Below are 27,797 nucleotides of genomic sequence, written 5' to 3'. Positions count from 1 at the left end.
ATGCTCGGACATAAATTTACAAACTCTACCGCCGCGTATATTTTAGCCCGCAACAAGTATATTCGTGAAAAGGTTGGAGTAGTTCTAGTCCCAAATAAGATTAAAGAGAATAGTCTTAGATTGCTTGGTCATATAAAATGTTGATATTCTGATAATCCGTTAAAGAGAGTAGTTGTATTATATTTGATCAATGTTGAGAAAGTTAGATATTAACCTAAAAAGATTTGATTATAAATATTAGAAATAATTTATTTATTAGATTTAAATGCAAATTTGAGTCTTAATAGAAGATAATGAAGAAGAAAAAGGATCCATGTAGCTTGTCCCACATAGCAGAATAACAGCTTGATATTTTTATTGATATGTTATCAAAAAATTATATTGATTGAGCACGAATCTAAGGTAAAATTCAAGCCTGAAACTTCAAAAATTAAATTTGAGATCACCTGAACTTCGATTTCAATAAACTTATAGTCAAACTGAGCGTCTCGAAAATACGAACCCAACGACACCAAATTTGACTCAATCCGATCCCAAATGAGTCCAAATCAAGGACCCGAAGCACTATTGGAAAGTTCATACCACAATTTGAGTTACCAAAAAGTTTCCGAATTTAACGAGCTTATAATCAAATCAAGCGGCTCGACAAGATGAATCCAACAAGCCCAAGATCTCCAAATTCCAAATTCATTAAGACCATCAAATGTCTGATAAACGATCCATGATCGAAGGATTCAATATCGACCGTTCATTCAAACCACTCCCGATTCGCCCCTAATCTCTCACCTATTTACAGGTCATGCCACTCCAGAAATATATAAATAGACCCCTCATTTCTCTTGAGAGGGGGCCCAAGCAAGAAGAAGAGAATGAGAGGAGGGAAGAAACTCCTCCTAGCTCGACCACCGTCACCAGAATTCTCTACCCGACACCGAAATTCTGCCCGAAGCCAGAGTTCTGCCCAACGTTCAAGCAATGCTGGAGTTCTGCCTAACGTTCAAGCGACATTGGAGTTTCACCCAAACTCCAAGTGACGCCGGAATTCCACCAGACCTGCAAGTGACACAGAAATTCTCCCCGAATACCATCTAACGTCGGAGTTTTCCTCGGCCACCGACTAACGTCGGACTTCTACCCGACGTCAGACCTCTACCCGACATCGGACCTCCGCTCTTTGCCAAATTTTTACCTGACGCTGGACTTCTACCAATTGTCAGACTTTCACCAGACATCTATCTGATTTTGGATTTCAGTCCATTGATGGACTTCTTCCAGACGCAGTCCTTCCGACCTCCATCGCCTGCCGACTACAATCCTTCAGACTAATATTGCCCGCCGACTACAGTCCTTCCGACCTCCGTCACTTGCCGACTATAGCCCTTCCGACTTACGTCGCACACCGACTACAATCCTTCAGGCCAAACAAGCACATCAACAGTGATGCTTTATATTCTCACCATGTAATATACTTTATAAGATGTACATCAAGCTAAGGCCTTCCCCCGATGAAGGATCTTATTTGTAATCAACTATAATATTAGTGGATTCATTTATACTGGGCAACACCCTGTGGTTTTTCCCCTTTTTTTAGGAGTTTTTCAAGTAAAAATCTTGGTGTCTCATAAATACTACACACCCTCACTTTTATCTGATTGCGTGACGGATTTTCGTGCAATGCTAAGACTTTAAATTTTATATTTCTCTACCCCGTGAATACTCTTGGACGCAACAATTATTATTATTATTGCATTCTTTGAGCAGAATATTGTTTAAATTTTGGAATGTCAAAATAAATGGGCACAGAATAATATTAAAAATTACTAATTATATCCAAAAATATTTTTTTCTCGCTGTCAATTACGTTCTTGCATTGCAGGAGAGCAATAATCCTCGATCGTATAGCATGTATTTATCCGTTATATATTTATCTGTATTTACATATTTAATTAAAAAAAATTATTGGACGCACATATTTGAGTAACAAATTTCATTAAAAAAATATTACATAAATCAAATAAATTAAATCTTATATTCTTTTTTATTTTAAAATATATTATTTGAATAACTTAATAATTAATAAATAACATTTTTTCAATTCACCGAGGACATTGGGTTGCGTGGGTTGCAAGAACCTAGGAATAGAGAAGAGATGGTTGCTACATTTATTGCGCTTATCCTTCTATTTTCTATCAGAAATATGATACTAGTAAAATATTTGATAAAGAGAAGAAAATCAATTTCTTTAATATGAAGGAGATAAATATATAAAGAGGGAGAAAATAATTAAAAATTTTATTTAAATTGTCATGCAATAGATATATATAATTTAAAGCTTAAAATTTTAAAAAGGGCTCAAATTTAATATTTTAATAAGAAATATAGCTACACAAATAAAAATATATAATCTTTCAATACATCATAAAAAATTTTAGATTTTTAGTCCTTTAGACGGGAGCCTTACATCTGCTCTTCATTATAGGTCTAAATTTTGGCTTTATTTGGGATGGATTTCTTATGACATCTTAAATGATTATAATCTCTAATAGTACAAGAAATAAAAATGTAATTAAAATCAAATAAGAAGTTCTAAATAGTAAATGAAAAAATATGTTACTAATGGCCAAGCACAATGTAAATGAATCGGATGAACACTTGAAATTATTTTTCATAAAACCTAACAAATGATTTTACAATAATATTTTATTTATTCATTGTCCCTTTAGAAAGCATATGAAGATATATGTATAAGAATACCAATAATTTATAACACCTTTTAAAAGCTACAAATGAATCCCAAAAATATTTAACTAAATGTTTGATCGGACATTATATGAATGATATTGGATAATAAGCACAATCAAATTCAAATTTAACTAAATATTTTATTGATCATTGTTGCGGGCTAGAATATACGCGGCGATAGAGTTAGAAAATTTTTCGTCTTAGCCTTGTATAGATATTCAGCACACAAACATAATAAAAAATGAACACCATAATTTTTATGTGGAAACCCTTAAAAGGGAAAAAACCACAGAGCCATGCTAAGTTGAAAGAGTTACACTAGTGTTTGCTTAGATTACAGGTGGCTGAATCGTCCCTGAAATTGAGGTCGATCAGATTACAATAATCAGCTCCTAGGTTTAAATTCAGTTATAAATGGGGATCGAAAACCCGATGACGTTTTGGTGGTCAGGTAGAAATCCGGCTTCAATTGACAGTCGGGCAGAATTTCGGCGTTAGTCGGCTATCGGGCAGAACTCTGGTGCCAGTCGACAGTTAGGAAGAATTTCGACATTAGTTGACAGTCGGGTGGAAGTCCAGCAGTGGCCGAGGAGGAGTCTCTTCCTTCTTTTCTCTTTCTTATTTCTCTTCTTGCTTCCTTGCTTAATTCTGAAATCGATCGGCTGCCCGGTGAAAGTCCGACGGTGGTCGAGGAGGAATCTTTTCATTCTCTTCTCTTCTTGCTTGGGATCCCCTCTTAAGAGAAATGAGGGGTCTATTTATAATTTTTTGAAAGTGATATGACTAGTAAATAGGAGGAAGATCATGGGTAAATTGAGAGTGATTTGAATGGAGGCCGATGTTTAATCCCTTGATCATGGACTGTTTATTGAGCATTTGAATGTTTTAATGATATCATAATTTGGAGATCTTGGGCTCGTTGGAATCGTCTCGTCAAGCCGCTCGATTCGACTATAAGCATGCCCTATTTGGAAACTGTTTGGTAATCGAAATTATAGTTTGAACACTCCAAATGTTCTTCGGGTCTTTATTTGGTCTCATTTGGGCTCGGATTGAGTTGAATTTGGTGTCATTTGGTTCGTATTTCCAAGACGTTCAATTCAACTATAAGTTTACTAAAATTAGTGTTCATATAGTGTCACAACCCGACCCGACTAGCACGATAAAAATGAGGCGGAAACAGTCGGTCGTATAAAAGAGCATAAATAAACATAACCAATTTCATTATCTTTTATAATAACAAAAATTAAACATCATCCCACATTAAATGAAAGAGCCACTAAAAACATTAAATAAAAGTGTTCTAAATCTTTTTTTTTTCTTCTCACACAACTACTAAAATTTTTTAATCCATCAATTACATAAACTTTATATTACTGATCAAACACAAGTACATACTCAAACTTAAACTCACAAACTACACATGTACATAACAAAGACTCAAACTGAAATCATAAAAAGGAACATTCTTCCTGAGGTCCCCTACGATGATACGTGTACGGTCATCGTGCTGCAGCACTTCTCTCCTGAAAAACATTTCAAAAGTAGCATGAGCTTACTCGCTCAGTAGATAATTCATAACTCAGTTAATTTTATAAGATGCATATAATAAAAATATTTATAAATGAAATCATTTCATATCATTTGCAAATAAAAAACATTTGAATTTTCATTCTTACTCTCCTTTTTTTTCCTTCTTTAATATTTCATTCTTTTCATTCTTTTCTTTCATCTTTTTCATATGCAATGCAAATGCAAAAATGCTTATGCTAAATGTATATGCCAATCCTGGAAAGTACCCTTGTTCGTACTAATCATGTACGCAGTCAAATTTTGGTCATTTCCTTTATCATTTGGCTTTTACAAGCCCCATTATCATTTGGCTTTTGCAAGCCCCTTTACCATTATCATTTTGGCACTTCCGGATCAACATGCAGTATGAAATAGTTATTTTATTTAAATCTTTCAATTATGATCAATTTTCTTTCATATACTTCATTTATTCATATGCTCTAATTACTTTCAAAAATATGCATAAAATAAAAACATGCAAATTATAGGATATATTTCCAATCATCTAATATAAAATATTTAACAGTAAAATAAATACATAAAATTTTATATTTCATTATTAAAGCATTCCTTATATCTTAAGGAACAAAAATTGTAAAAAGATTTGCTTAAAATCATAGATTAGGAAAAACCCTAATCTTGCAAAAACTCAAATTAAAGTGAGAAAAATTCGTTTCTACCCTTAAATTACTTCCCTAATTCTTTCTTATTGATTTCGTAATAAAATTTGGAAGAAAAACACAAAAAATCTATAAAACCCTAGAAATTTCATTCTAAAAAATATAGAGATCTAGAAAGTTTTGTTTTAAAATAATCAAACTGAAATACTCCTTTCATCGTCCTCTTCGATTTGGACTAAATCTTTCGTCGGAAGATCACCGCCGGAGCCACCCTCGCGGAACCCGTCTGTCCTCCCGTCCGCTCGTTTTCGATCGGTCACGCGTGAAATGGTAGGGTTGAGGGCTCGGTTGCTATAATAGGGATAATAAGGAAAGGCTAAAAGTCAATTATGTCCTCACTTAAGTAATTTCGGTTTAAGGGTTAAGTAAGGGTATAATAGGTATTTTTAGGCTTCTTATATTTTTAACTCCAAAATTAGGCAAAATTGAATATATGTGTTATATATCAAAACGATCACAATTTTTCTTAGGATTTTTTAAAATTATTTTCGTTAAATTTTGTTAACATTGAAAATTTTACTTAAAACTCGTCACGGGCTCACAGCACTTTGAAAAGAGTGCGACGACCTAATAATGTTTTTTCGGGTTTTACAGATAGTCCCAAATTTAATTTTTGAAGTTTCTAACTTGATTTTTCCTTGAGATTGTCCCAAAGATAATTTTTTGATGATATATCAATTATATATATAAGTTTTGATGGGGGCTATGGAGTGAATTTTTCAATTGTATAAGAATTTAGGGCTCTATCACCCCTAAATAATGCTTAGATTTTCTTTGATATAAAAAATAACAAAATCTCATTTAATATACACAATTATATGTGCCAAATTAAGTAATTAAGCGATAGAGTATAGTGTCAAACCCACGAGGAAGTATGTTTACTTGCAAAATACTACTATTGTTTACTCTAATTACAATAATTATCATATTGAAATAAAAATCATATTTGAGGAGATTCTATTACTGAATAAAATAATAAAAATATTGTCATACATAAACATAAGATGCTAATCCTTTAAGGTTCTATAGATATATTAAAATTATTGGAAGGCCTTAAAACCTCCCTTTTCATCCCTATAAGCTCGATAGAGATCTAAAGATGCATATGCTATGATCCATATCTAAAATTAAGAGTCTCATTAAGAAAACTATGTTGTTTTATATTTATTTATCCAAAATATTTTATTTTCATTAGTACCAAATTTTTCTGGCATGTCTCCATTAAGTGGCAAAAACTCAAAACATCTATTTTACATTTAGAAGGATAAATTATGTATTTAGATTCAATAGTAGTAGTTTAATTACAATTAAGCAGAATATTTACTCGTGGGATCGATACTATTATCTATCATTTTATTACTTAATCGACAAGTACTATTCTTGCATATTTAATAGTCTTTCATTATTTTTATATCAAAGAAAACGTAAGCATATTCATATTACATAGCTCAAATCCAATACAGTTCGCTAACCAAAGTAGTTCCCCATCAAGTTTTTGGTAATGTTGCTAGGGAAATAATGTGTGAATTATAATTTTAAACTATATTATTGAAATAAGTGCATATTTAGACATACTTTATTTTTATTGTGTTTGTTAAAATTTTGAAAAAACCAAAAAAATATTTTGTTGATTATTTGTTTGTGGTCTTTGTTTCATGTTATCATTGTTATATGCTTAGTAGATCTAGCAAGGAGCCCTTTTTGTTTGATTCTAAGATAGAAATAACTCTTACAAAAATTTAGAAAATAAAAAGATATTAGAAATGTCTAACATAATACAAGATCATGATCATCCTAGACCTCTTAAAAAGTATGCTAATCCTTCAGTAAAAGCAATCCATTAGAGTATCAATAGACCTATTATTTATACTAATAATTTTAAACTAAAACATGACATAATTAGTTGGTTCAAAATTTTCATTTTGGGGGAACTCTTATTGAGGATCCTAATTTGCACTTAGCTAGTTTCTTAAAATCATGTGTAACATTTTAAGTATAAGTGTATTAATAATGATGCTATTAAACTTAGATTAATCTCATTTTCTCTAAGGTATAAAGCTAATATGTGGTTAAATTCTTTGCCCACAAGCTTTATAATCAATTGAAATAAGTTGACACATAAATTTCTAGCTAAATATACTCCCACCTTCAAAAAATGTTGAACTTAGGAATAATATCACATCTTTTGCTTAGTTTGAGGGAGAGTCAATTTATGAAAGTTATGAAAGATTTAAGAAAATGATTAGGAAATGCCCTCATCATGCTTTACCTGATTAGTTGGTTATTTAAACTTTTTATAATAGATTGATATGATCCCCTAGGTCAATCATAGATGCAACAGCTGGAGATTCTAAATAAAAAGTTTTAGTTAAATTATCATGCCATAGATATCTATAATTTTAAAGCTTAAAATTTTAGAAAGGGCTCAAATTTAATATTTTAATAAGAAATATAGCTACACAAATAAAAATATATAATCTTTCAATACATCATAAAATTTTAATTTTTTAGGCTGGACGATGTAGTCTAAATTTAGGCTTTATTTGGGATGGATTTCTTATGACATCTTAAATGATTATAATCTCTAATAGTACGAGATATAAATATGTAATTAAAATCAAATAAGAAATCCAAAATAGTAAATGAAAAAAAATGTTACTAATGGCCAAGCACATGTAAATGAATTGGATGAACACTTAGAAATTATTTTTCATAAAACCTAACAAATGATCTTATAATAAAATTTTATTTATTCATTTATTCATTGTCCCTTTAGAGAGGATATGAAGAGATATGTATAAGAATAGCAATATTTTATAACTCCTTTTAAAAGCTACAAATGAATCCCAAAAAATATTTAGTAAGTCAAAGCTTGAAAAATGATTGATCGGACATTATATGAATGATATTGGATAATAAGCACAATCAAATTCAAAATTAACTAAATGTTTTATTAATCATTAATTTGTTGCGGGCTAAAATATATGCGACGATAGAGTTATAAAATTTTTCGTCTTAGTATTGTACGTATATTCAGCACACAAACAGAATAAAAAATGAACACCATAATTTTTATGTGGAAACCCAGAAAAGAAAAAAACCACGGGTTCACGCCTAGTGGAAATTAAGGATTCCACTCGTTTTTGCTTATATTACAGGTGGCTGACTCGTTCTTGAAATTGAGGACGATCATATTACAATAATCAACTCCCTGATTAAAATTCATTTACAAATGGGGATCGAAAATCGGATGACGTTCTGGTGGTAAGGCAGAAATTCGATTTCAATTGATAGTCGGGCAGAATTTCGGCGTAGTCAACTGTCAAGCATCCAGTGCCAGTCGACAGTCAGGTAGAATTCCGATCGACATTAGTTGGCAATTGGGTGGAAGTCTAACGGTGGTCAAGGAGGAGTCTCTTCCAGCTTCTTTTACTTTTTTTTCTTCTCTTCTTGCTTCCTTGCTTAAATTCAGCATTGGTCGACTATCGGGTGAAAGTCTGACGGTGGTCAAGGAAGACTATCTTCCTTTTCTTCATTATCTTCTTGCTTCTCTTCTCTTCTTGTTTGGGGTCCCCTCTCAAGAGAAATGAGGGGTCTATTTATAGGTTTTTTAAAATAGCATGGCCAGTGAATATGAAGAATATCATGGGCAAATTGGGAGTGATTTGAATGATGGTTGATGTTGAATCCTTTGATCATGGACTGTTTATTGAGCATTTGAATATCTTAATGATATTAGAATTTAAAGATATTGGGCTCGTTAGATTTGTCTCGTTGAGCCACTCGATTCGACTATAAGCATGTCATATTTGGAAAATGTTTGGTAATTCAAATTATAGTTTGAACACTCTAAATGTGATTCGGGCCTTTGATTTGGATTCATTTGGGCTCATATTGAGTCAAATTTGGTGTTGGTGGGTTCTTATTTTTGAGACGTTCAGTTCTACTATAAGTTTGTTAAAATTGAAGTTCAGATAGCCCAATATTTAATTTTTGAAATTTCCTACTTGATTCGGCCTCGATATTTGTGTATGATCAAGATAATTTTTTGATGATATATCAATCATATATATGAGTTTTGATGGGGGTTATGGAGTGAATTTTTTAAAGGTATAAAAATCTAGAGCTTTATCACCTCTAAATAATGTTTAGATTTATATATATATAAATAATAAAACCCTATTTAATATACGCAATTATATGTTTCAAATTAAGTAATAAAGTGATAGAGTAGAGTATCGAACCCATGAGGAAGTATGTTTACTTGCAAATACTATCGTTTACTTTAATTATAATAATTATCCTATTGAAATAAAAATAATATTTGTGAATATTCTATTACTGAATAAAATAGTAAAAATATTGGCACACAAAAACATAAGATGCTAATCCTTCTAGGTTCTATGGAGATAGTAAACTTGTGGGAAGGATTTAAAACCTCCCTTTTCACCCCTATAAGCTCGATGGAGATCTAAGGATGCATATGTTATGATTCACATCTAAAATTAAAAGTCTCATTAAAAAAACTATATTATTTTACATTCACTTATCCAAAATATTTTATTTCCATTAGTACCAAATTTTTCTAGCAAGTCACCATTAAGTGGCAAAAACTAAAAACATCCATTTTACATTCAGTAGGATAAATTATATATTTAGATTAAATAGTAGTAGTTTAATTACAATTAAGCAGAACACTTCCTCGTGGGATCGATACTATTCTCTATCATTTTATTACTTGATCGAAAAGTATTCTTATGTATTTAATAGACTTTCATTATTTTTATATCAAAGAAATCCTAAGCATATTCATATTACATAAAGTCCAACACAGTCCGCTAACCAAAGTAGTCCCTCGTCAAGTTTTTGGCAATGTTACTAGGGAAATAATATGTGAATTATAATTTTAAACTATATTATTGAAATAAGTACATATTTAGACAAACTTGTATAATATATCTTTATTTTTATTATATTTGTTAAAATTTTGAAAAAAAAAAATATATCGATTATTTAGTTTGTGATCTTTGTTTCATGTGATCATTGTTATATGCTTAGTAGATCTATTAAGGAGTCCTTTTTATTTGATTCTAAGATAGAAATGACTCTTATAAAAATTCAAAAAAAATAAAAATATATTAGAAATGTCTAACACAATACAAGATCAGGACTATCCTATACCTCTTAAAGAGTATGATAATCCTTCATTAAAAGGAATCCATTAGAGTATCAATAGACTTATTATCCATACTAATAATTTTAAACTAAAACATGTCATAATTAGTTGGTTCAAATTTTCCATTTTGGGGGAACTCTTATTTGAGGATCCTAATTTGCACTTAGCTAGTTTCTTAAAAATTTGTGTAATATTTAAATATACGTGTATCAATGATGATGCTATTAAACTTAAATTGATCTCATTTTCTCTAAGGTATAAAGCTACGATGTGGTTAAATTATTTTCCTACAAGCTCTATAATCACTTGAAATAAGTTGACACATAAATTTCTAGCTAAATATACTCCCACCTTCAGAAAATGTTAAACTTAGGAATAATAACACATCTTTGCTCATTTTAAGGGAGGGTCAATTTATGAAAGTTGTGAGAGATTTAAGAAAATGATTAGGAAATGCTCTCGTCATGTTTTACCCGATTAGTTGGTTATTTAAACTTTTATAATAGATTGATAGGATCCCCTCGGTTAATCATAGATGCTGCAGTTGGAGGTTCTTTAATATCTAAGCCATTTAAGGAAGTATATAAATTAATTGAGGAAATATATATAAATAATTTCCACCGGCCTTCTGATAAGGTGAATCCTAAAAGAGTAACTAGTGCATATGAATGAGATACATTATTTATTTTGACTACACAAGTAGTTACAATTGATAAAATGTTAGACACTAGTGGAGTTACTTCAAGATCAAGATCATCTATGAAATTGAAAAAAATGTGATTTAAATTGAGAAAATGGATACAAATAATTTCCACTAGTCTTCTGATAGGGTGAATGTGAAACCCTTAAATTTTTTTAAGATTTTTTTTGTTGGCCTAAGGAAGTCTAAAGTGTAAATTGTCTATGCCATAACACTTACAAAGTTGTGTTTTAGCTTCCCTAATTTTTCATAATTTTTGGGCATTATCAAAATTTTTTAAGAAATTGGTACCTACCGGTATAAGTGAAGTTTTTAAGACCATTAGATATCCTTTTTACACACCAATTTCTTATGAATTTTTTAAATAAAATAAGTTAATTTATGAATATTTTTATGTAGTTTTTGGAATCCTTAAAAGAAATTTTTATAAAATTTATATTGAAAATTAATTATAATGATATCATTATATATTATTTAATAATATAAAAAATATCTCAAGCCATCATGCGTTATTAAATTCCATTTAAACTCTCGTTTTGAGCAAATAGAGAAGTGCTTAGAAGAATTAAGGGAAAAAGAGAAGTGAAAGAGAAATCCGATTTTTGAGCGACTTCGAGCCGTTTTCATCCATCGACCTAGTTGAAAAACTTGTTCATCTCAAGGTAAAACATATATTATGTCCATCTCAATTTTAAAAATTTGTAAGTTTTAGTGAATATTTTAACTAAAATTTTATATCCGTTAGCAAAAAACGGTGATAACTTTACACAGGTAAAACTTTCACCATATAATTTTTTATATATTATAGAGATTATGATTATACACATTTTGAATATTGTTTAGAAATTTTACATCGAGGGTTTTGAAATTTGTGAAGCTTTTATTAAATAGAAAATTATCTAGATATTGAAAAATAGTGATGTAGTTTAATAAAAGTTTTAAAATATTATTTTACACAATTCCTGATAATTTAATAATTTTATAAAAATGTGCATTTTTGCCTAGTTAGATTTTCTATTGTCTACCATTATACTACACTGTGAAATTTTGATACATTATTAATTACTCTTTAATTATTATAATATGATGATATATGTGCATATGTGATTAAATTATATCTCTTGAGCGTCATAAGAGATCAGAATCCTTTGAGATTCTGCCTAAAATAGGGATATGTGATTTATTCTGATGTTATAAGCAAAAATAAAAAAGGAGTCATAAGAGGTCAAAATCCTTTGAGATTATGTTTGGGTTCGAGAAATATGATATGAATTTTAATTAATTTATTTATTCAATATCATTATTTAAATTTAAAAAATAACTATTATGCATTTATTATATCTCTGAGTACAGTGATTTATTTAAACCGCATTTAACTACTTTTAAATATTCAGCTAAATATTTGATAAGAAATTATTTAAAAATTTAGATTGGTTTGTGTCTTGATGAGCTGTTGAGCTCATTTTAATTTTACTTCTATTTTTTAAGATCTGGGAAGAAGAAAGAGATTGTGGATTAGTAGTTCATGATTAGATCTGGGGTCATAGGTATTTTTTTTATTTTTGGATTTTGTACAATTATGGCTAAATAAATTTTTAGTTATGTAGCTCTTGCCTATAACTATGTACTATAATGTAGATATTTATTATGATGAAATGAAAGAAGCATAATAGATGAGTTTATTTTTAGTATTTGGCCAGATATTTTAGTAGCTCTCTAGTTTGTAGTTTATTTTAATGAATATTGACATAAAATTTGAAATAATTTCAAAATTAGATCTTGAAATTTGCATGTCACAGCTCAACACGATAAGACCTGTCATGATCTAATTGAATTGTTATAGTGAATCCTAAAAGAGTAACTAGTGTATATGAATCATATGCATTATTTATTTTGACTGCACAGGTAGCTATAATACATAGAATGTTATACAGTAGTGGAGTTACTTCAGGATCAAGATCATCTATGCAATTGAAAGAATGTGATTTAAATTCTAGTAATGATAGTAATGTACTAGGGATTGAGAATGTGAATTTGATTGAAAGACAAAATAATAATTATTTTAATACATATAATATAGGATGAAGGAACCACTCTAATCTTAATTGTTTAAATAATAGTATTAATGGTAGCAATTAGTAGAATATATGTTAATCTATTTGAGGTGGAAATTGAAATAATCCTCAATAACCTGTAGTAAATTCAAGACCTGCATATCCCTCAGATTTTAACCAAAATAATTAATTCAAAGAGTGAAAATTATCTCTAAAAGATGTTGTGATTCAACTAGGAACCCAGTTGTAAAGTTAGATGGCTTCAATTAAAAATTTAGGAAATCAATTAGGACAACTTCTAATTTTTTTAATGGTAGACCTATTGGATCTTTACCTAGTAATATTAAAATTAATTTAAAGAAAAAAGGAAAAGTGCATAGCGGAGATCACTTAAGAAGTGGTGGTGATTCATTATAGCCAAAATGCCATATCTAGGCAAGTCTAGTTGAAGATTATAAATTTAATGCGGATGCGAGGAAACCCAATTGTGTTTAATGTTTTTAAATTTATTGTGTGTTATGTTATTTTTATTTGGTCTTACTCTTTGTTTATTTGTGTTTATCTTATTTTATTTTTATTATTTACATTTAATTTAAATGCATTTATGCTTAATTGTTGAGTATTATTCTCTACATAGTACTTTTACACTTTAATTGTTTAATTAGTCAAAATAAAAAAAATAATAATAAATTATATAAAATCCTAGATGATAGTTTGAATGAATAATGCATAATAATTCATAATTTGAAAAGCTTAATAATTCTCTAATATATATCACTTAAGCTATTGACTTATTTTGAACTTAGAAACAATACACTAATACTTTTACTACTAAATTAAACAAATAATTCAGTTTAGCAAAAAGAAATGGATAGCTTGAACTAGGAAGATCATAATAAACTTAATAATGGAATCAATGACTTTATTAAATCCTTACATTAAATCAATTAGGGTTACGGGAAGATGAAAGAAAAATTGATATTCAATATCAATAATATATATTCTCCATAAGTATGAAAAAAGGGGAAAATATGAAAAAATATAAGAGAAAATATGAAAAAGAAAAAAAAATTAGTGTATTAAAAAATTGTTATTTATTGAAGCTTAAATCAAAAAGCATCATAGTATTTAAATCAAATAGAATAAGATAAGTGAACAAATGCATATGATTGTGCACTAATGAACTACCAATTTAACTACAAACACAACTAATTTTTAAATAATATATTATTTATTTTTAAAATCAGAAGTCGATCTTATACATACACTTATAATGAATAGGTTCAATACAAATAATAGTAAGGGTGATTGGGATAATTTGTGACACTTATAGGTTTATGTTTTGACTTGATTGAAAAAAGCTGCAAGGAGAAGATTTGAGAGGGAAGAAGGGATTTTTGAGCTGTTTCAGGTCATTTTTAGCCGTCGGTCCAGTTTAGAAAGTTGCTCGGATCGAGATAGGTCACATTACGCATATTTCAATTTTCAAAAATATATAATTTTTATTAGTTTTTTTTATTAAATTTATATTTCTCTTAGCGAAAAACATAGATAACTTTACACTGATAAAACTTTATGTATGTAACTTTTCATAATTATATTGACCTTTCAAATTATAATTATAACTTTGATCATTCAAATTACTTGTAGAATGTCATGTATTATCTTATATTTTAGTAATTTTAAATGATCAAATTTTATTTTGATTATTAATTTATTCAACAAGTGCTGAAATTGCTTGAAGATATGTAAGTGTTTAAGCTGGGCAAATTTATTAAGTATAATTTTTTGTATTTTTATTGCATTAAAATTTATCTAAAAATATGTTATTTTAACTATGTTTGTGCATGAAATATTTAGGAGAATGTAAAAAATTATAAGTGTTGAAAGAGCACAGCAGCTCCCACAGATTCAATGTCGCAGCTTAGCCATCTACAACACCCTAGCATCGGCCTCTCAGAAATTTAAGGAAAATCAGTTCCCCGGTAGAGCCAAGGTCAGTATCGCAGTGCCTCATAGCACTGCTCAGAACCAGACACGATATAGCCCAAAAGTACACACATGACATACCATATCCGATTTTGACAAGACTAACCACATGATCTAGTTGGAGAAACCCTGAAAAAAAAAGTTTTAATTTATATTCTATATATGTCATCCAGAAATACATAAAACAGATGACTGGTGAATCTCAAATATGATATTCTATATATGTCATCCAAAATTTATATACAATCATAGATCAATATACAATAACACTTTACAACAGATAAAAAATAAAGTTAAGCATAAAATATCAAAACTAACAAAAACATACCTAAAATACATATCAAAGTTTGCTATCCAAACTTATTCAGCTCACTCTTTACCCATCCCCTAGCTAGAAATATAAATTAAAGCAGGAATGAGCTTACATGACTCAATAGGCTATCACAAACTAAAATATAAATCAATAACTAAAAGTGAAAGAATTAAAAATGTTGTACTATAGAATTACGGTACAAAAAATTGAGACTAAAACTAAAGCAAAAGTTGAAACTGAAACCAAATGAATTATAAGCAGATATTCATTTTATCAGAATAGCTCTCAGCCCAAATTTTTATATATCTTTATTTTTTACAATATTCTTATTATTTTATTAATCTTTTAGACATTTTTAGACTAAAAAATATTTTTTTTAACTAAAATAGTTAAGCCATTTTTTCAAAAATAACTAAGCCCATTAATAAAAACATCAATCATAATTTTTTATTATTATTATTATTTTATTATTCAAACATCAATCATAATTTTATTTTTTTAACATTCTTATTATTTTATTAATCTTTAAGATATTTTTATGATAAAAAACTATTTTTTAACTAGAATAAATAAGCCTTTTTTTCAATAACAATTTCACATCCAACTTTATAAAATATTTAAGTCATCTCAAATAAATCCTAAGAAACACCACCTAAACCATCAATATGATGACATCAAAATAATAAATATTTATAAATTTAACATCAAGTTAAAAAATTGAACAATTAAATTTATGTATTTTCCCATGCTATACCATCAAACTATAGGTACTTGGACTAAAATGCAAAAAATTAATAGCTCTAATTAATGACACCAAGTTATTATTACACATAAAGTATTCAATGGCATTACATGGGAAGAATATAAATAACCGCAAGATTACCAATCTTAGAATGATTTACACAGGGAAGTGTGACAACTTTCTGAAGCTTACCAAGCTTTTCTATCTATTCTGTCCCTGCAATCTTCTTCTTTAGAAATTCTATGTCTTCTGCCAGTTCTTTTCTGTTGGACTGTAATAAAAACTAGCTATATTAGAACTCAAGCACACACATCACATAGACACAAAAAGAGGAGAAATTATTATGTGCGGAGACTGGACGAAGAATGCCGTCCAGAGACCAACTAGAATACGCCACTTCAGCGGTACCGAGCCGCAGTACCGAGCTGCGGTACCGAGCAAGGGGGTGACGTGGCGTATTCTGGTTGCTCTCCGAACGGCATTTTGACGTCTGCATAGAATAATTAATCCAGAGAGAGAGAGAGATGAAAAACTATATAAATATTATCAATCTGGTTACAGATAAAATGTAATTTGATAACAGAAAAACTGCCATGATTTTAGCATATTGGTAAAAGGAAGCAATTTCCTATCTTCTTATAACAAAACCAAGAATCAAATGCATCAAAATCATAAGAACAATGCCTGATCTTAGATCCAGAAGAAAATACCAAGATGAATTACACAAATGCTTTGTGATTCATTTTACTGTAACGTTTACATGTATCTAGAAAACCACCATGAACATCGTTAGTTACCTTAAACAAAAGATAGCGGTAAACAAACCATCCAGTGTAACCAAGCCCAACCAGCTCCAAAATCTTTGGTAGCTGCAAACAGAAAGTATTTTGTTCCAGTCAATAAATTATTTCTTTGCATGAAGCTCACTAAAATCCATAGTTGCTCAGTATCAACAAAGAAACCATTAAGTAGATAATAGAACTAGAAAATTTTAACCATTACACACCAGAGGAACAGAGTTGATGGCACCAATCAAAGTAGAAGATAGCCATAGTGCAACAATTGCGCCTCCACCATAGACAAAAACTGTGGGTTTGTTCTCAATTGCATCCCACTAAGGCAAATCTGTCTGTTAACAGGTCTCCAACAGATACAGTAGGAAAAAAACTTATGAATTATTTCAAAGTAAGGGAATATGTTACCTTCTGCTTCAGGTCTGCAAGTAGTTCTTCAGTTACAATGGAACTTGATGTTTCTTCTGAGGAGGTGGCTCTTGTCTTGATTGCTGAAAACTTCTGCAAGTCTGTGTAGACGAAGATTTATTAATTTCAAGCTTCCTTTTCACTTGGAAATCAGACAATAACATGGAAATGACTAGTATAAGGCTTCAAAACTGCTTATGAAGTTAGTGGGTCAGAATTACAAACACTGCCTCTTCAGTTACACAGAATATAAAAGAAGCAATCCATGGTAAGGAGCTTTACTTCTGCGTTCCTTTCCCTGTCCTTTGGGTCAAAATTTTCTTGAAAAACTTGATCACATATGAAAACAAGCTAATGCATACTCTAGTTCACTATTTATTTACCATTACTAACATTAGCAGATCAAACAAACAATAATTAGGAAAGTTAGGATGTAAGAGTGCAAACCAGAATAAATGCAGATAATTGAAAAAATATGTTTTTAGTTGGATAAAAATGATAAATTTAAAAAATAAATGTTTAAGATTTTATGATAGTGTGAAAAATAAATTTGGTAAAATTAATATTAGTTGTAGTTGTATTAGGGAAGTTTGATTGAAAATAAAAGCTATATAAATGCAGGTGTTGTCAAAATCTATTTGCATATAAGATGTAGAAGGACAAGGATTCTCTCAAATTACCAAGAAAATTGCACTAGTGAAATGAACTCAACCTTAATCATGAAATTCATCTAAATGGCTAGGATTGAATCCACCAAAATTATTCAAAACCACTCTGTATTGATGAACTCAAACCATTCAAACTAGAATTAATGGATATGATGATATCATTTAAAGTAGAATGAATGGCTATGATAAGTAATTGCACGGTGCAAATACCATGATAACTGGAGAGGATCTATATCTGTAGGAGAAAAAGTAGGTGTAAACTAAAAATGTACAAATCAAAGAAAAACTCTGAATTTCCCTTAAAAAGATGTAGTCAAAACCTACATTAAAGTTTTATTTGAGACATTTTTCTTACTGCTTTTTAAAGAAGTTTTTAATCATAAAAATTTTGAACTAAAAAGTTGCTTCATAAAAATAGTAAAAAAACCATCCCAAACAAAGCCTAAGGATGAAAGGTGTTTTATCTGCAAATGTGAAAATAATTTAACCTATGCTTCTTAATAGGAGGGAAAATGGGCATCAATTAAAATTATCAAATATATGAAAGGATACTCAGGTTTTTTTATTAAAAATATGAGATAAAAATTGGCTAAATTTACTACAATTCAAGGATTAAAGGTGCTTTATAATGAAATATCATAATAAACTTCACATAGATCCCAACCAAACATAACTAAGCGATGGGGCTGCTTAATTGCATGATTAAGCCGGGATTTAGGCTAAATCTTGAAAAATAATTTTTAGCCCCATACATTTTATTGCCTTATTAAATCTCATTCTCCACCCTTTTTAGGCAAAATCCCATATTAGTAATCAGTAATATCACTTCTCCTCAGTGTGTCTCTTTTTCTCTTTCATTTCAATCTAAATCTTAAAAATCTCTTCCAAATTTAACATCTGTGAATGCCAAACAGTTCTCACTTCTCAGAAGTTCACACTTGCAGGATTTACTAAATCTAGACTCATAAGATCTTGCAGGCTGCAGCAAACAGCCACTAAGGGAATGACAACATTTACATTACTCATAATCTTGAAAAGCATTACTTTTATTTATAGGTTAGCAGCTTGAATTTATAAGTCCCATGATCTGAATTCACGTTTCTAGACCAAAGAAAAGAAAGGCGTACATTCTTTCAATACACTCCATTCCATATTTTCTCAAAATTGGGAATACTCTGAAGAAATTCAGGACATACAGTACCGTCCATGCATAAAATAGCAAGAACAACTACATTCTGACGAAAAAGACTCTGGTAGCTTAATAAAATATGGTATTCTACTAACAAACGAATAGTACAGCCGAACTCCAAAACCCTACAATTATTTCGAACAGCTAGACAGGAATCAATCCGCCATGCATAAATCTTTCAAAAAGGTTCTGAAAGTCCAAATCAAGCATTGACGCTCAAACAGAAGAAAGCAATTTACCAGAGAGGTTAAGGGATGCACTGGAGAACGACCGGTGAGGGGACGGTGAGAGGAGGAGAGAGGGTCTCCGGTGAGACAAAGGGCCCACAGCCGGGAAACGAGCACCGCCCAGCACCGCCGCTGTAGAAGAAGTCGCCGCCGCTGCCATTACTAGAAGTCTATTGAACTCGATCAATGTTTACTGAACTGCGCGCGCGGTCTCACTCTCTCCCGTTTGCGATTAAACAAAGAAGCTGGTAAGGTTTAGCTATCCTTCTCTTCTCTCTTCTGCACCACCGGCTCTCTCTCGACGCCGATTGATTAGAAAGTCGACACGTCTACAGAAGACCTCATCTGATTGGCTGCCCGCCTATCCTAATGGTCCACGGCTGAATCCCTGACTTGAAAAAAATCGCAGGAAATTACTGCATAACAGGAATGAAAAAGGGCAATTTTTTAAAAGCAACATGTTAATTATCATAATTAACAAAAGCATCTTATTTATTTTAAAATTTTAAAAAAAGCTAATTCGCTAAATTGAATAGCGCATTTAGAATACGCTAAGTTTTTAGGCGCATTATGAATGTGCTAATTGTTTTGCCGTGTTCAGAACAATAGAAAAAAAGATGAAGAGATATAAGAGTGAGAGAAAGTTGGCAGAAGTTTTAGACAGAGATATGGAAAAAGGTAGAAAGAGAATGAGAGAAGAGAGAGAGAGTGGTATTAAACAATGCTGTAAATTTCGGAACGAGCGTAGTTGTAGCCATATTTAGCGGAAGCAGCGTGGGCAAAACTAAATTTTAAAACGAACAAATTCGCGAAACTGGTTGGCGCAGTGTAGAATGCACGGTCTTGAATGGCGCATTCAAAGAATGCGTCGATCTTAATGACGCATTCTTTGAATGCACTGAGCTGTCAGGCGTATTCAGAAGAATTGAAGGCGCTTAAATGATGAGCGTATTCAAGCTACTCCAGGCGTCCAATTTCCCATTTCCATTTTCTTTTGTCGTTACCGGAGACCAGGTCCCGAAATCACGCTGAGTGGGTGGAATTCAATGCATGGGTGGAATTCAATGCGTGCCATTCAATTTGAGCCGGTATAAGTTAGGGATGAGGTGAAGAGGGGTTTGCATCAGCTCTTAAGAATTCCTCATAGGAAAAACAGGAAGATATGTACTTTATTTTGAGTTTTTTTTTTTCAATATTGGTTGAGTTTATAGCTCCTAAGGTTTTTATATGTGTTTTGGCAATAGTTTTATGTATGTACTAATTTACACATTTGTATTTGTCATGATGAAGTTATATTTGCTTTGTATTGTATTTTGTTTGTTATTTTATAGTTACGCTGTGTAGTCTTATAAATTGAAGGTTGAATATTTTGACCGGATAAATGTATTGGGTTGATTTATGCCAAAAAAAAATAGAAATTATAGATTAAATTATTTTCTGTTCCCAAATGGCACAAATATGGAATGGATTAGTTAAAATGGTTCATTACTTTTTTTTTTCTTTTTTACTTTTAGTAATTAATTATAGTTGTAATGGCTAATAATTAGCAAGAAAATCTACTTTATTATGAATACATTGTTATTAATTATTTTAGTATAATTAGGCAAGACATATATGCTTCGTTTGGGACGACTTGTTGATTAGGCATTATTTGAGGCGAATTTTTATTTACTGTATATAAAAATTTCTTAGCGTTAAAATTTGAACCTCAAGAAATTGTTGATAAGTAGTAGTTACAAAGAATGAAAGAAATCCTTAGTCCTAATGCCGAAAAAAAAAAAAACTTGCAAGCTCGGTGGAGGGCTTCCAATTCCTTAATGAGGACATTTATGTCAATTATGAATTGATTTTTGATGCAGCGAAGATCGTCGACTGGAGTGGAAGTGACGAAGGCCGGCGGCGATTAACCTGCAAGAGATGTTAGCGGGGGAAAACAGGAGATAAACAGAAGAATAGAAGAAGAGGGATGAGGAGGAACAGCTGAACGGCTGTGTGTAGCTTTCTGTTTGTAAAATTGTCTGCTTACAAAAATGCTTTTTCCTCCTATGTATCTCCTCCAGGTGTACTAAAAAAAGGTGTAACAAACTAAAAGTTGGTATTAGTACTATGCTGTAATAAAATGGAAACTAGGTAGTGGAAATGTGCCATAAACGGTTATAAGGATAAGTTGTCCGGTGGGACAGTTTGTAGGAGTAAACCTGCTCCGCATCAATTTTTGAAATGAGAAAAATGTTATTTTAGGAATTCAGAATATTTTTATTAAATTTGGTGTGTAAAGATACAACAAAGGTTAATATTTTCTTAAAAAAAAATTATTGGATATTTTTAAATCTTTTATGTCATAAATTATTATTATTATTATTATTTTAGTATGTAATAGATCAACAAAGTTGATAAGGTCATGAATGATAAGGTCATGAATGTCTGAATAAACTTTAATAATATGCAATATTAAACCAAGTCCTCTGTGAGTGAATAAACTTTAATAATATGCAATATTAAACCAAGTCTTCTGTGAGCAAACATGTTTTGTAGATAGGGTCCTAGGAAGTCAAATGCAATAATAAAATTATTTAAAAATTTAAAAATAAATTTAGAAGTTATGTAAATTATGAGATTTATTTAATGAAAATTGAGAGAGGTAGATGAAATAGTTATTAAAATCAGTTTAAGAAGTTAATTTAAATTTAAAATAAGGTGAATATAATTTAAAATTTAGTTTTAAAAATAGGATTAAATTATAAATTATTTGTATTTCTATATAAATTGTTATTAACATACTATAAACACCAAATTTTTTTAAAAGCAATATTTAAAATAATTATATTTGAATGTATTACAAAGTATTAAATATTTGGACAAATAAATATTTATTCATCTTCTTCTTCTTTATAGAAAGATTGGAATGGGAAAAGTGCGAAACGTAATTAACACAAATTAATGAGAATACATGATAAGTTCAGTAATAAAATGAAATACATATGATAAGAATTAAAAGAAAGATAAAAAAATTATTATTACAAGCGGCTTAGTACTATGCGTATGCGCGCATGGATTTGGGTTAAAGTTGAACAACATAAGAATTTTTCTGTGAACTGCTTTTAGATGTAATGTCAATCTTTGATATTTAAGAACTCCTTCTTTTTACCATCTATAATATTCAGCTCTTGATATTTTTCTGATAGAAAAACATCTTGACAAGTATGCAACTTTTTATAAAGAATACAATGTTGCACGTTAGTTATTGGATTCTCAACATTGACCAAAACAGAACCATCCTTTTCCTGTACGATTTCACTAATTCTTGTCTTAAGAATACTTATAGGAGCAAAATGACCATTATGATTCCTAAATCTTTGTCGTACAAATTGCCAACCCAAATCAGTAATGGTTCCTTCATCCACATACATGGGATGACGACATTTGATAACTTCATGATATGTATCCCATAAACTATCGTCTTCATACCAAGACCATTCATGTAGACAATATCAAAAAATTTCATTTGATATTGATTTCTCCTCCAAGAATTCATCAATGGGATACGACATAGATTCTGTCAATCGAATAGTACCATCATAGATTAACTTCTTCCTTGAAATAATATGAAGGAAATCCCTTGATGGTGAGTGCTTTATTGGATAGGTCCTTGATGATGATGACATTTTTTGTTGAATATTTAGAAAATGTAATTTTATTTGTCATTAGGAAAATAATATTAAATAAAATATTAAAAAAATTATTTGAAGAACACGAGTCAAATTAATAAAATAAATTAGAAGTTGAGTAACAATTACAAATATAAATATTAATCATCAACATAACAACACGAAGTACATTTTAAATTTATGTTTGCACGAGAAAAGAAATAACAACATAAAGGACATTTTTTATGCACGTTGATAGGAATAATGCTGAAGTTACTACTTCATATTATTAAGTAGAAATCGTAGACGAGTTTGGAGCTGTGTTTGTGTAGGACAACATTTGAAGTCGATCTGAAATTGTTGTTGTAATTGCTGCCAATCTTCTCCATTAAGAAAATCCTTTGCTTTAGGGTCTTTAGAACTTTGCAACAACTGTTTATAAGAATCTAATATGTGCTTCATGATTAGGCTTCCAATAAGAGTATAAAATACAATTATCTATATCCATCATAGACCTTCCAAAACCTGATTCAACTGTACCGTCTTTATTACAACTAAGTTCTAGAATTCGACCATTTAGGAAATCTTTTGCCACAAGGTGGTGCTTAAAATCGTCAAAGCCTTATTGTAGATATTTCCATTCTAACTCTCGACGTGCAGGGTTACCTCTATATTCCTTAGCTTTCTTCATATCATCGTATAGGTTCCACAGTAAGTCATCTTCATCTTCATCACAAGTATGTATAACACACCTGAATAGTTCATTTGATGATATCCTGGCTTCAAGGTCCTCATCGATAGGATAAGATAAGCTTTTACGCACCCGGATGGTACCCTCTGTAATCCATTGTTTGGTTTCGGCACTGCTGCTAGCATCAAAATTGTGGGAGTACATTCTTGATTAATGTAGCTGAAATGACATATTTGCAAACACAGTGGAGTAGTTGAGAATATATATTTATTATTTAACACTAAGTAATGAAGGAAAAAAAATGAAAAGTCAAGCATTTTTAATAAGCAAAGTTCATAATATGATAAATGTTTACAACTGAAAGTAAAAACCCAAAGATCAACATAACAATACAACTCAAATCTCATACTAACGATGTCTGGGTAAAGCCCCACTCCTTGGAGTAAATCTATTTGGTTCCCTTCTTCTTCTCCTCTGTAATTGTGGCACCTCTGAGACCTCAGCCTCCTCTTGATCAACCTCGGCACATTGGTGTGAATGTTCTGTATCTTGTTTTATAGGATAACATGCCGTTAACATAATGTCCTGCTGCGTGGGGGATGAAGGTAATCCTACTGATGACATCCACTCTGGAATGGTCATTATAAATAATGATTGTGTGCTGGGTTGTTCGTATTGTGTGCCATGATAGATATGTCCTGATTGACTAGCTTGTCCAACGTGCGGGCTCCAATGTGGGGCTGAGGGACCTGCTCCCGTGAAATCATATCCCATAGATGGCGTATGAATGGAATGTCGATGCGGGTCAGGATCAACTGTCCGTCGGTGTCTGCTCCCCATCAACCGGGACGGAGCATCTGAAAAAGATCGTCTACTATGCTGCTGCCTATGAGAACTCCCTACACGTTCTCTACTTTGCTGATCTACCTCTATGGTCGAATCAAATGTTGTGTAGTCGATATAAACTTATTGTTGTACTCGGGCAGACAATTCAACAACTTGATCTACAACCATCTGCAAGGAACTTATATTATGTCCCCCTCCCCCGGCGAGTGACTCAAGTATCGCAGATAATCGTATATAGTAATCCGTCTAAAGAGTAATTATATATTAATTTGTACTAAAGTTAAAATTTATGCTAAAAAAATTATATAATGTACATTACAATACAATATGTACCACTAATCTCTCGTTAGGTGATCTAGGAAAGAAGGTCTCTGAAGGCTCTGTTTGAGGTTGTAAAAGGTAGATGGATGCCCAAGATCTATACCACCATAGATAAGCTCCTAGTTCTCGATTGCCTGTTCCCTAATAGTGGAGTGATGGGAACCATGTAAGCCCTCCTCTCCTCCCAGATCTGGAGGTAGTCACGGTATTGTACAGTCCAATCTTGATCTGCTCTATCACGGCCATCAATGCGCCTAAATGATTGATCCATGAGTTCAATATCAGTAGATGGCACACCTGAAAATTGTCTTACAACCCGGTTTGGGAGGTGCCACTCTGCTCGTTTCCAACTAATAAGCGGTACTCGTGCCCTCCATATCTCCTGTCCTTCCTGATACTGTACTGAAAGAGTATCTAAAACTTCTTGGGTATATGGAGTTATGATAATCTAGGAAATTATGATAAATAATATGTTAATTATTTATGAACAAAAAATATATTATTTAAAATATTTATTTTTAATTATACCTGACTCATACGCAAACCATCAAATTCGTCTTTATACGTCATTGTATTGCCTGCAGGAAGTTCACGTATCTTATCTTCAGCCCACCTATAAATTTGTATAAAACATTGTTATTTAAAATACAATTATAATTTTATTGACTAAAGTTTACTAACCTACAACCCAAGGTGTCACGACCCAACCCGACCGGGACGGATCCCGCTCGCAACGGGTCGTGACGGAACTTTTGAAAATTCAGGATCTAGCTTTGGAATTTGCTTCAGACTTTCTTCCAAGTATTAAACAGATAGAAAAACACAGAGCTACTATAAACATCTAAATGCAGAATGATTCATCTATCTTTTCTTTCGTCAAAACAATCATATACAATACAATCCATGGCTTCAGAAAGAAATAATAGAACAGAAAAGTCATGACTACACAAAAATCAAAAGTATCAAGTACCTAATCTCAGATCAGACTCTGAACTGCTAATCCAAGACTTCCTTCCATTTCCCAGAACCTAAAAAACACGCAGAAAATAAGAATGAGCTAACAACTCAGCAAGACATCACTCACCAATCAAAATAATCAGAAACTCATATCAGAAAATATATCAGAAAAGTCTCCGTACAGAATTCGAACAATCGTACAGAAATAAATCAGAAATAATCACATTACAGCTTTACAGAACAGATAATTTCATACAGAACTTCCTTCCATATGTCAGAACTTTCCCTCTTCCCCTTATGACTCCCTTTTGTGCTTATAGCACCAGAACTTCCCCTTATAGCTCACTTTTGTGCATATAGCACCAGAACAGATATACAGAATTTCAGATTTAAGAACTTCCCCTTATGTATCCCTTCCCGGACCCAGACAACGGAATCACATAGGATTCCAGCCCCTTATAACTCCCTTATGATAGCATACAATTAATCAATTCATTCAATGTACAATTCAGGACAAAAGCAGAATTCGTACGAAAAACCAGCGGCATAACGACAGTATACGGAATTTACACAAAATACACAGATTCAGAAATTTACCAAATTATCACAGAATATCCACAATAATATTATAAGACTTTCATTGTACTGAAGTAACATATTTCAACATCCCGATAATTTGCAGTTCAATTAAAACGCCGCAGAATCTAAAATATCCGGTAAAAATCTTCCAGAAAATACTCAAAACGTGCACGATTATCAGCTCAGAAACATACTAAAAGTTACACGGTAAAACCTTTGTCAAAAGAAAATAATACCAGAAATTCGCTAACGGAAACAAAATTCGGAACATAAAACGCGTCAAAAATCTCATTTCTGAAAATTGAGAAAGCCGGAATGTGCCTTACCTCGAGTCGGTCAACTTCTTTAACTACGGCGACGGACGAAAACGGACCGGAGTAGCTCAAAAATCTACTTTTTACTCTTTTCCTTTGGTTTTCTCTCTCTTCAAAAATGACATTATTCAAATATTTATCAAGCAGGTTCATCCCGGACGATGTCCCGATCATCCCGGGACGATCTTCTCTTAATCAAATCATCCAGACGAAAATTAAATTAAACTCTTTATCTCGGTTCGTACCAACCCATCTAGGTTCGTACAGACGAACCATACAGATTTCTTCACAATTTCTTCAGTTCGTACTGACGGTTCGTCCCGTACTAACCAGGTTCGTACAGACGAAAAATAGCACAATTTTTTTTCAAGGGTTTCACACAAGGGTCGTCCGGCCAAGTCAAAAATATGAGGGACTCGCAGTGTTGGTCGACCTATGTACAATCGTTCCCATGACCAAACTTTCAGGAGTGAAACACATCCCGCAATATATGTCCTTGTCGGCCTTGTCGCATAGCACAGCTCCCTATAAAGATGTGCAAGAACGGCACCTCACATTGACATCCTATTAAAGCTGTCAACATCCGTAAGTAAAGGTAACCACTGTAGAGAAACATGACTCCATGATGTATCAGGTATCAAAAAAACACCTATCATGAATAGGATGTATGCGCTGACATGTCGAAGAAAAATCTTTGGTGCTAAATCATCATATGACTATCTGTAAAATGTATAGCGGAGCCAACGTAGTGAGAGCATATAATCAACTTGTGATGAACCCATCCTAAAGGTCGCAACATCTTCCTCCTCATCTGGGGCGTGGTATACTGTATCCCTGTCAGGATGCGTCCCAAGTAACTCGTCACAGCAAATCGGCCATGTTGCCCAAATACGTCCTTGCCCAACAACATTTGGGCCCACCACTGCAGGTCCATCAACTCTGAGCCCGAGTAAAATTTGGACATCCTGTAAGGTGATCGTCATCTCACCGATGGTCAAATGAAAGGAGTTCGTTAAGGGACACCATCTCTCCACCAATGTCGTGATCAGGTTATGATCCAACCTAATTAGAACATCAGCTTTAAAAAAAAAAATTCACCAACACCTGCATATTATAATTTCTACAAACATTATTACAACTAAATATATTACATCAAATAAAATAATCAAACTAAAAAAAAATTAACAT

The 27,797-nt window shown here is 31.5% G+C and overlaps 2 protein-coding genes across 2 annotated transcripts; both read right to left on the bottom strand.

Moving 5' to 3' along the window:
* Positions 1–16,003: 16,003 nt before the first annotated feature.
* LOC110092506 (protein CURVATURE THYLAKOID 1A, chloroplastic) lies at positions 16,004–19,608 on the bottom strand. Its single transcript, XM_020817084.2, has 5 exons — positions 19,267–19,608; positions 17,171–17,271; positions 16,975–17,082; positions 16,766–16,837; positions 16,004–16,239 (listed from the first exon to the last, which is right to left on the bottom strand). The coding sequence occupies exons 1-5, from the start codon at positions 19,412–19,414 to the stop codon at positions 16,174–16,176; spliced, it is 495 nt and encodes a 164-aa protein (XP_020672743.1). The 5' UTR covers positions 19,415–19,608; the 3' UTR covers positions 16,004–16,173.
* Positions 19,609–24,856: 5,248 nt separating this feature from the next.
* LOC110092492 (serine/threonine-protein phosphatase 7 long form homolog) lies at positions 24,857–27,592 on the bottom strand. Its single transcript, XM_020817062.1, has 4 exons — positions 27,377–27,592; positions 25,747–25,787; positions 25,288–25,372; positions 24,857–25,207 (listed from the first exon to the last, which is right to left on the bottom strand). The coding sequence occupies exons 1-4, from the start codon at positions 27,590–27,592 to the stop codon at positions 24,857–24,859; spliced, it is 693 nt and encodes a 230-aa protein (XP_020672721.1).
* Positions 27,593–27,797: the final 205 nt, after the last annotated feature.

This window comes from Dendrobium catenatum, unplaced genomic scaffold, assembly GCF_001605985.2.
Source record: "Dendrobium catenatum unplaced genomic scaffold, ASM160598v2 fragScaff_scaffold_9, whole genome shotgun sequence".
NCBI classification, from domain to species: Eukaryota; Viridiplantae; Streptophyta; class Magnoliopsida; order Asparagales; family Orchidaceae; genus Dendrobium; species Dendrobium catenatum.
This window is presented reverse-complemented; position numbering and strand designations above follow the sequence as displayed.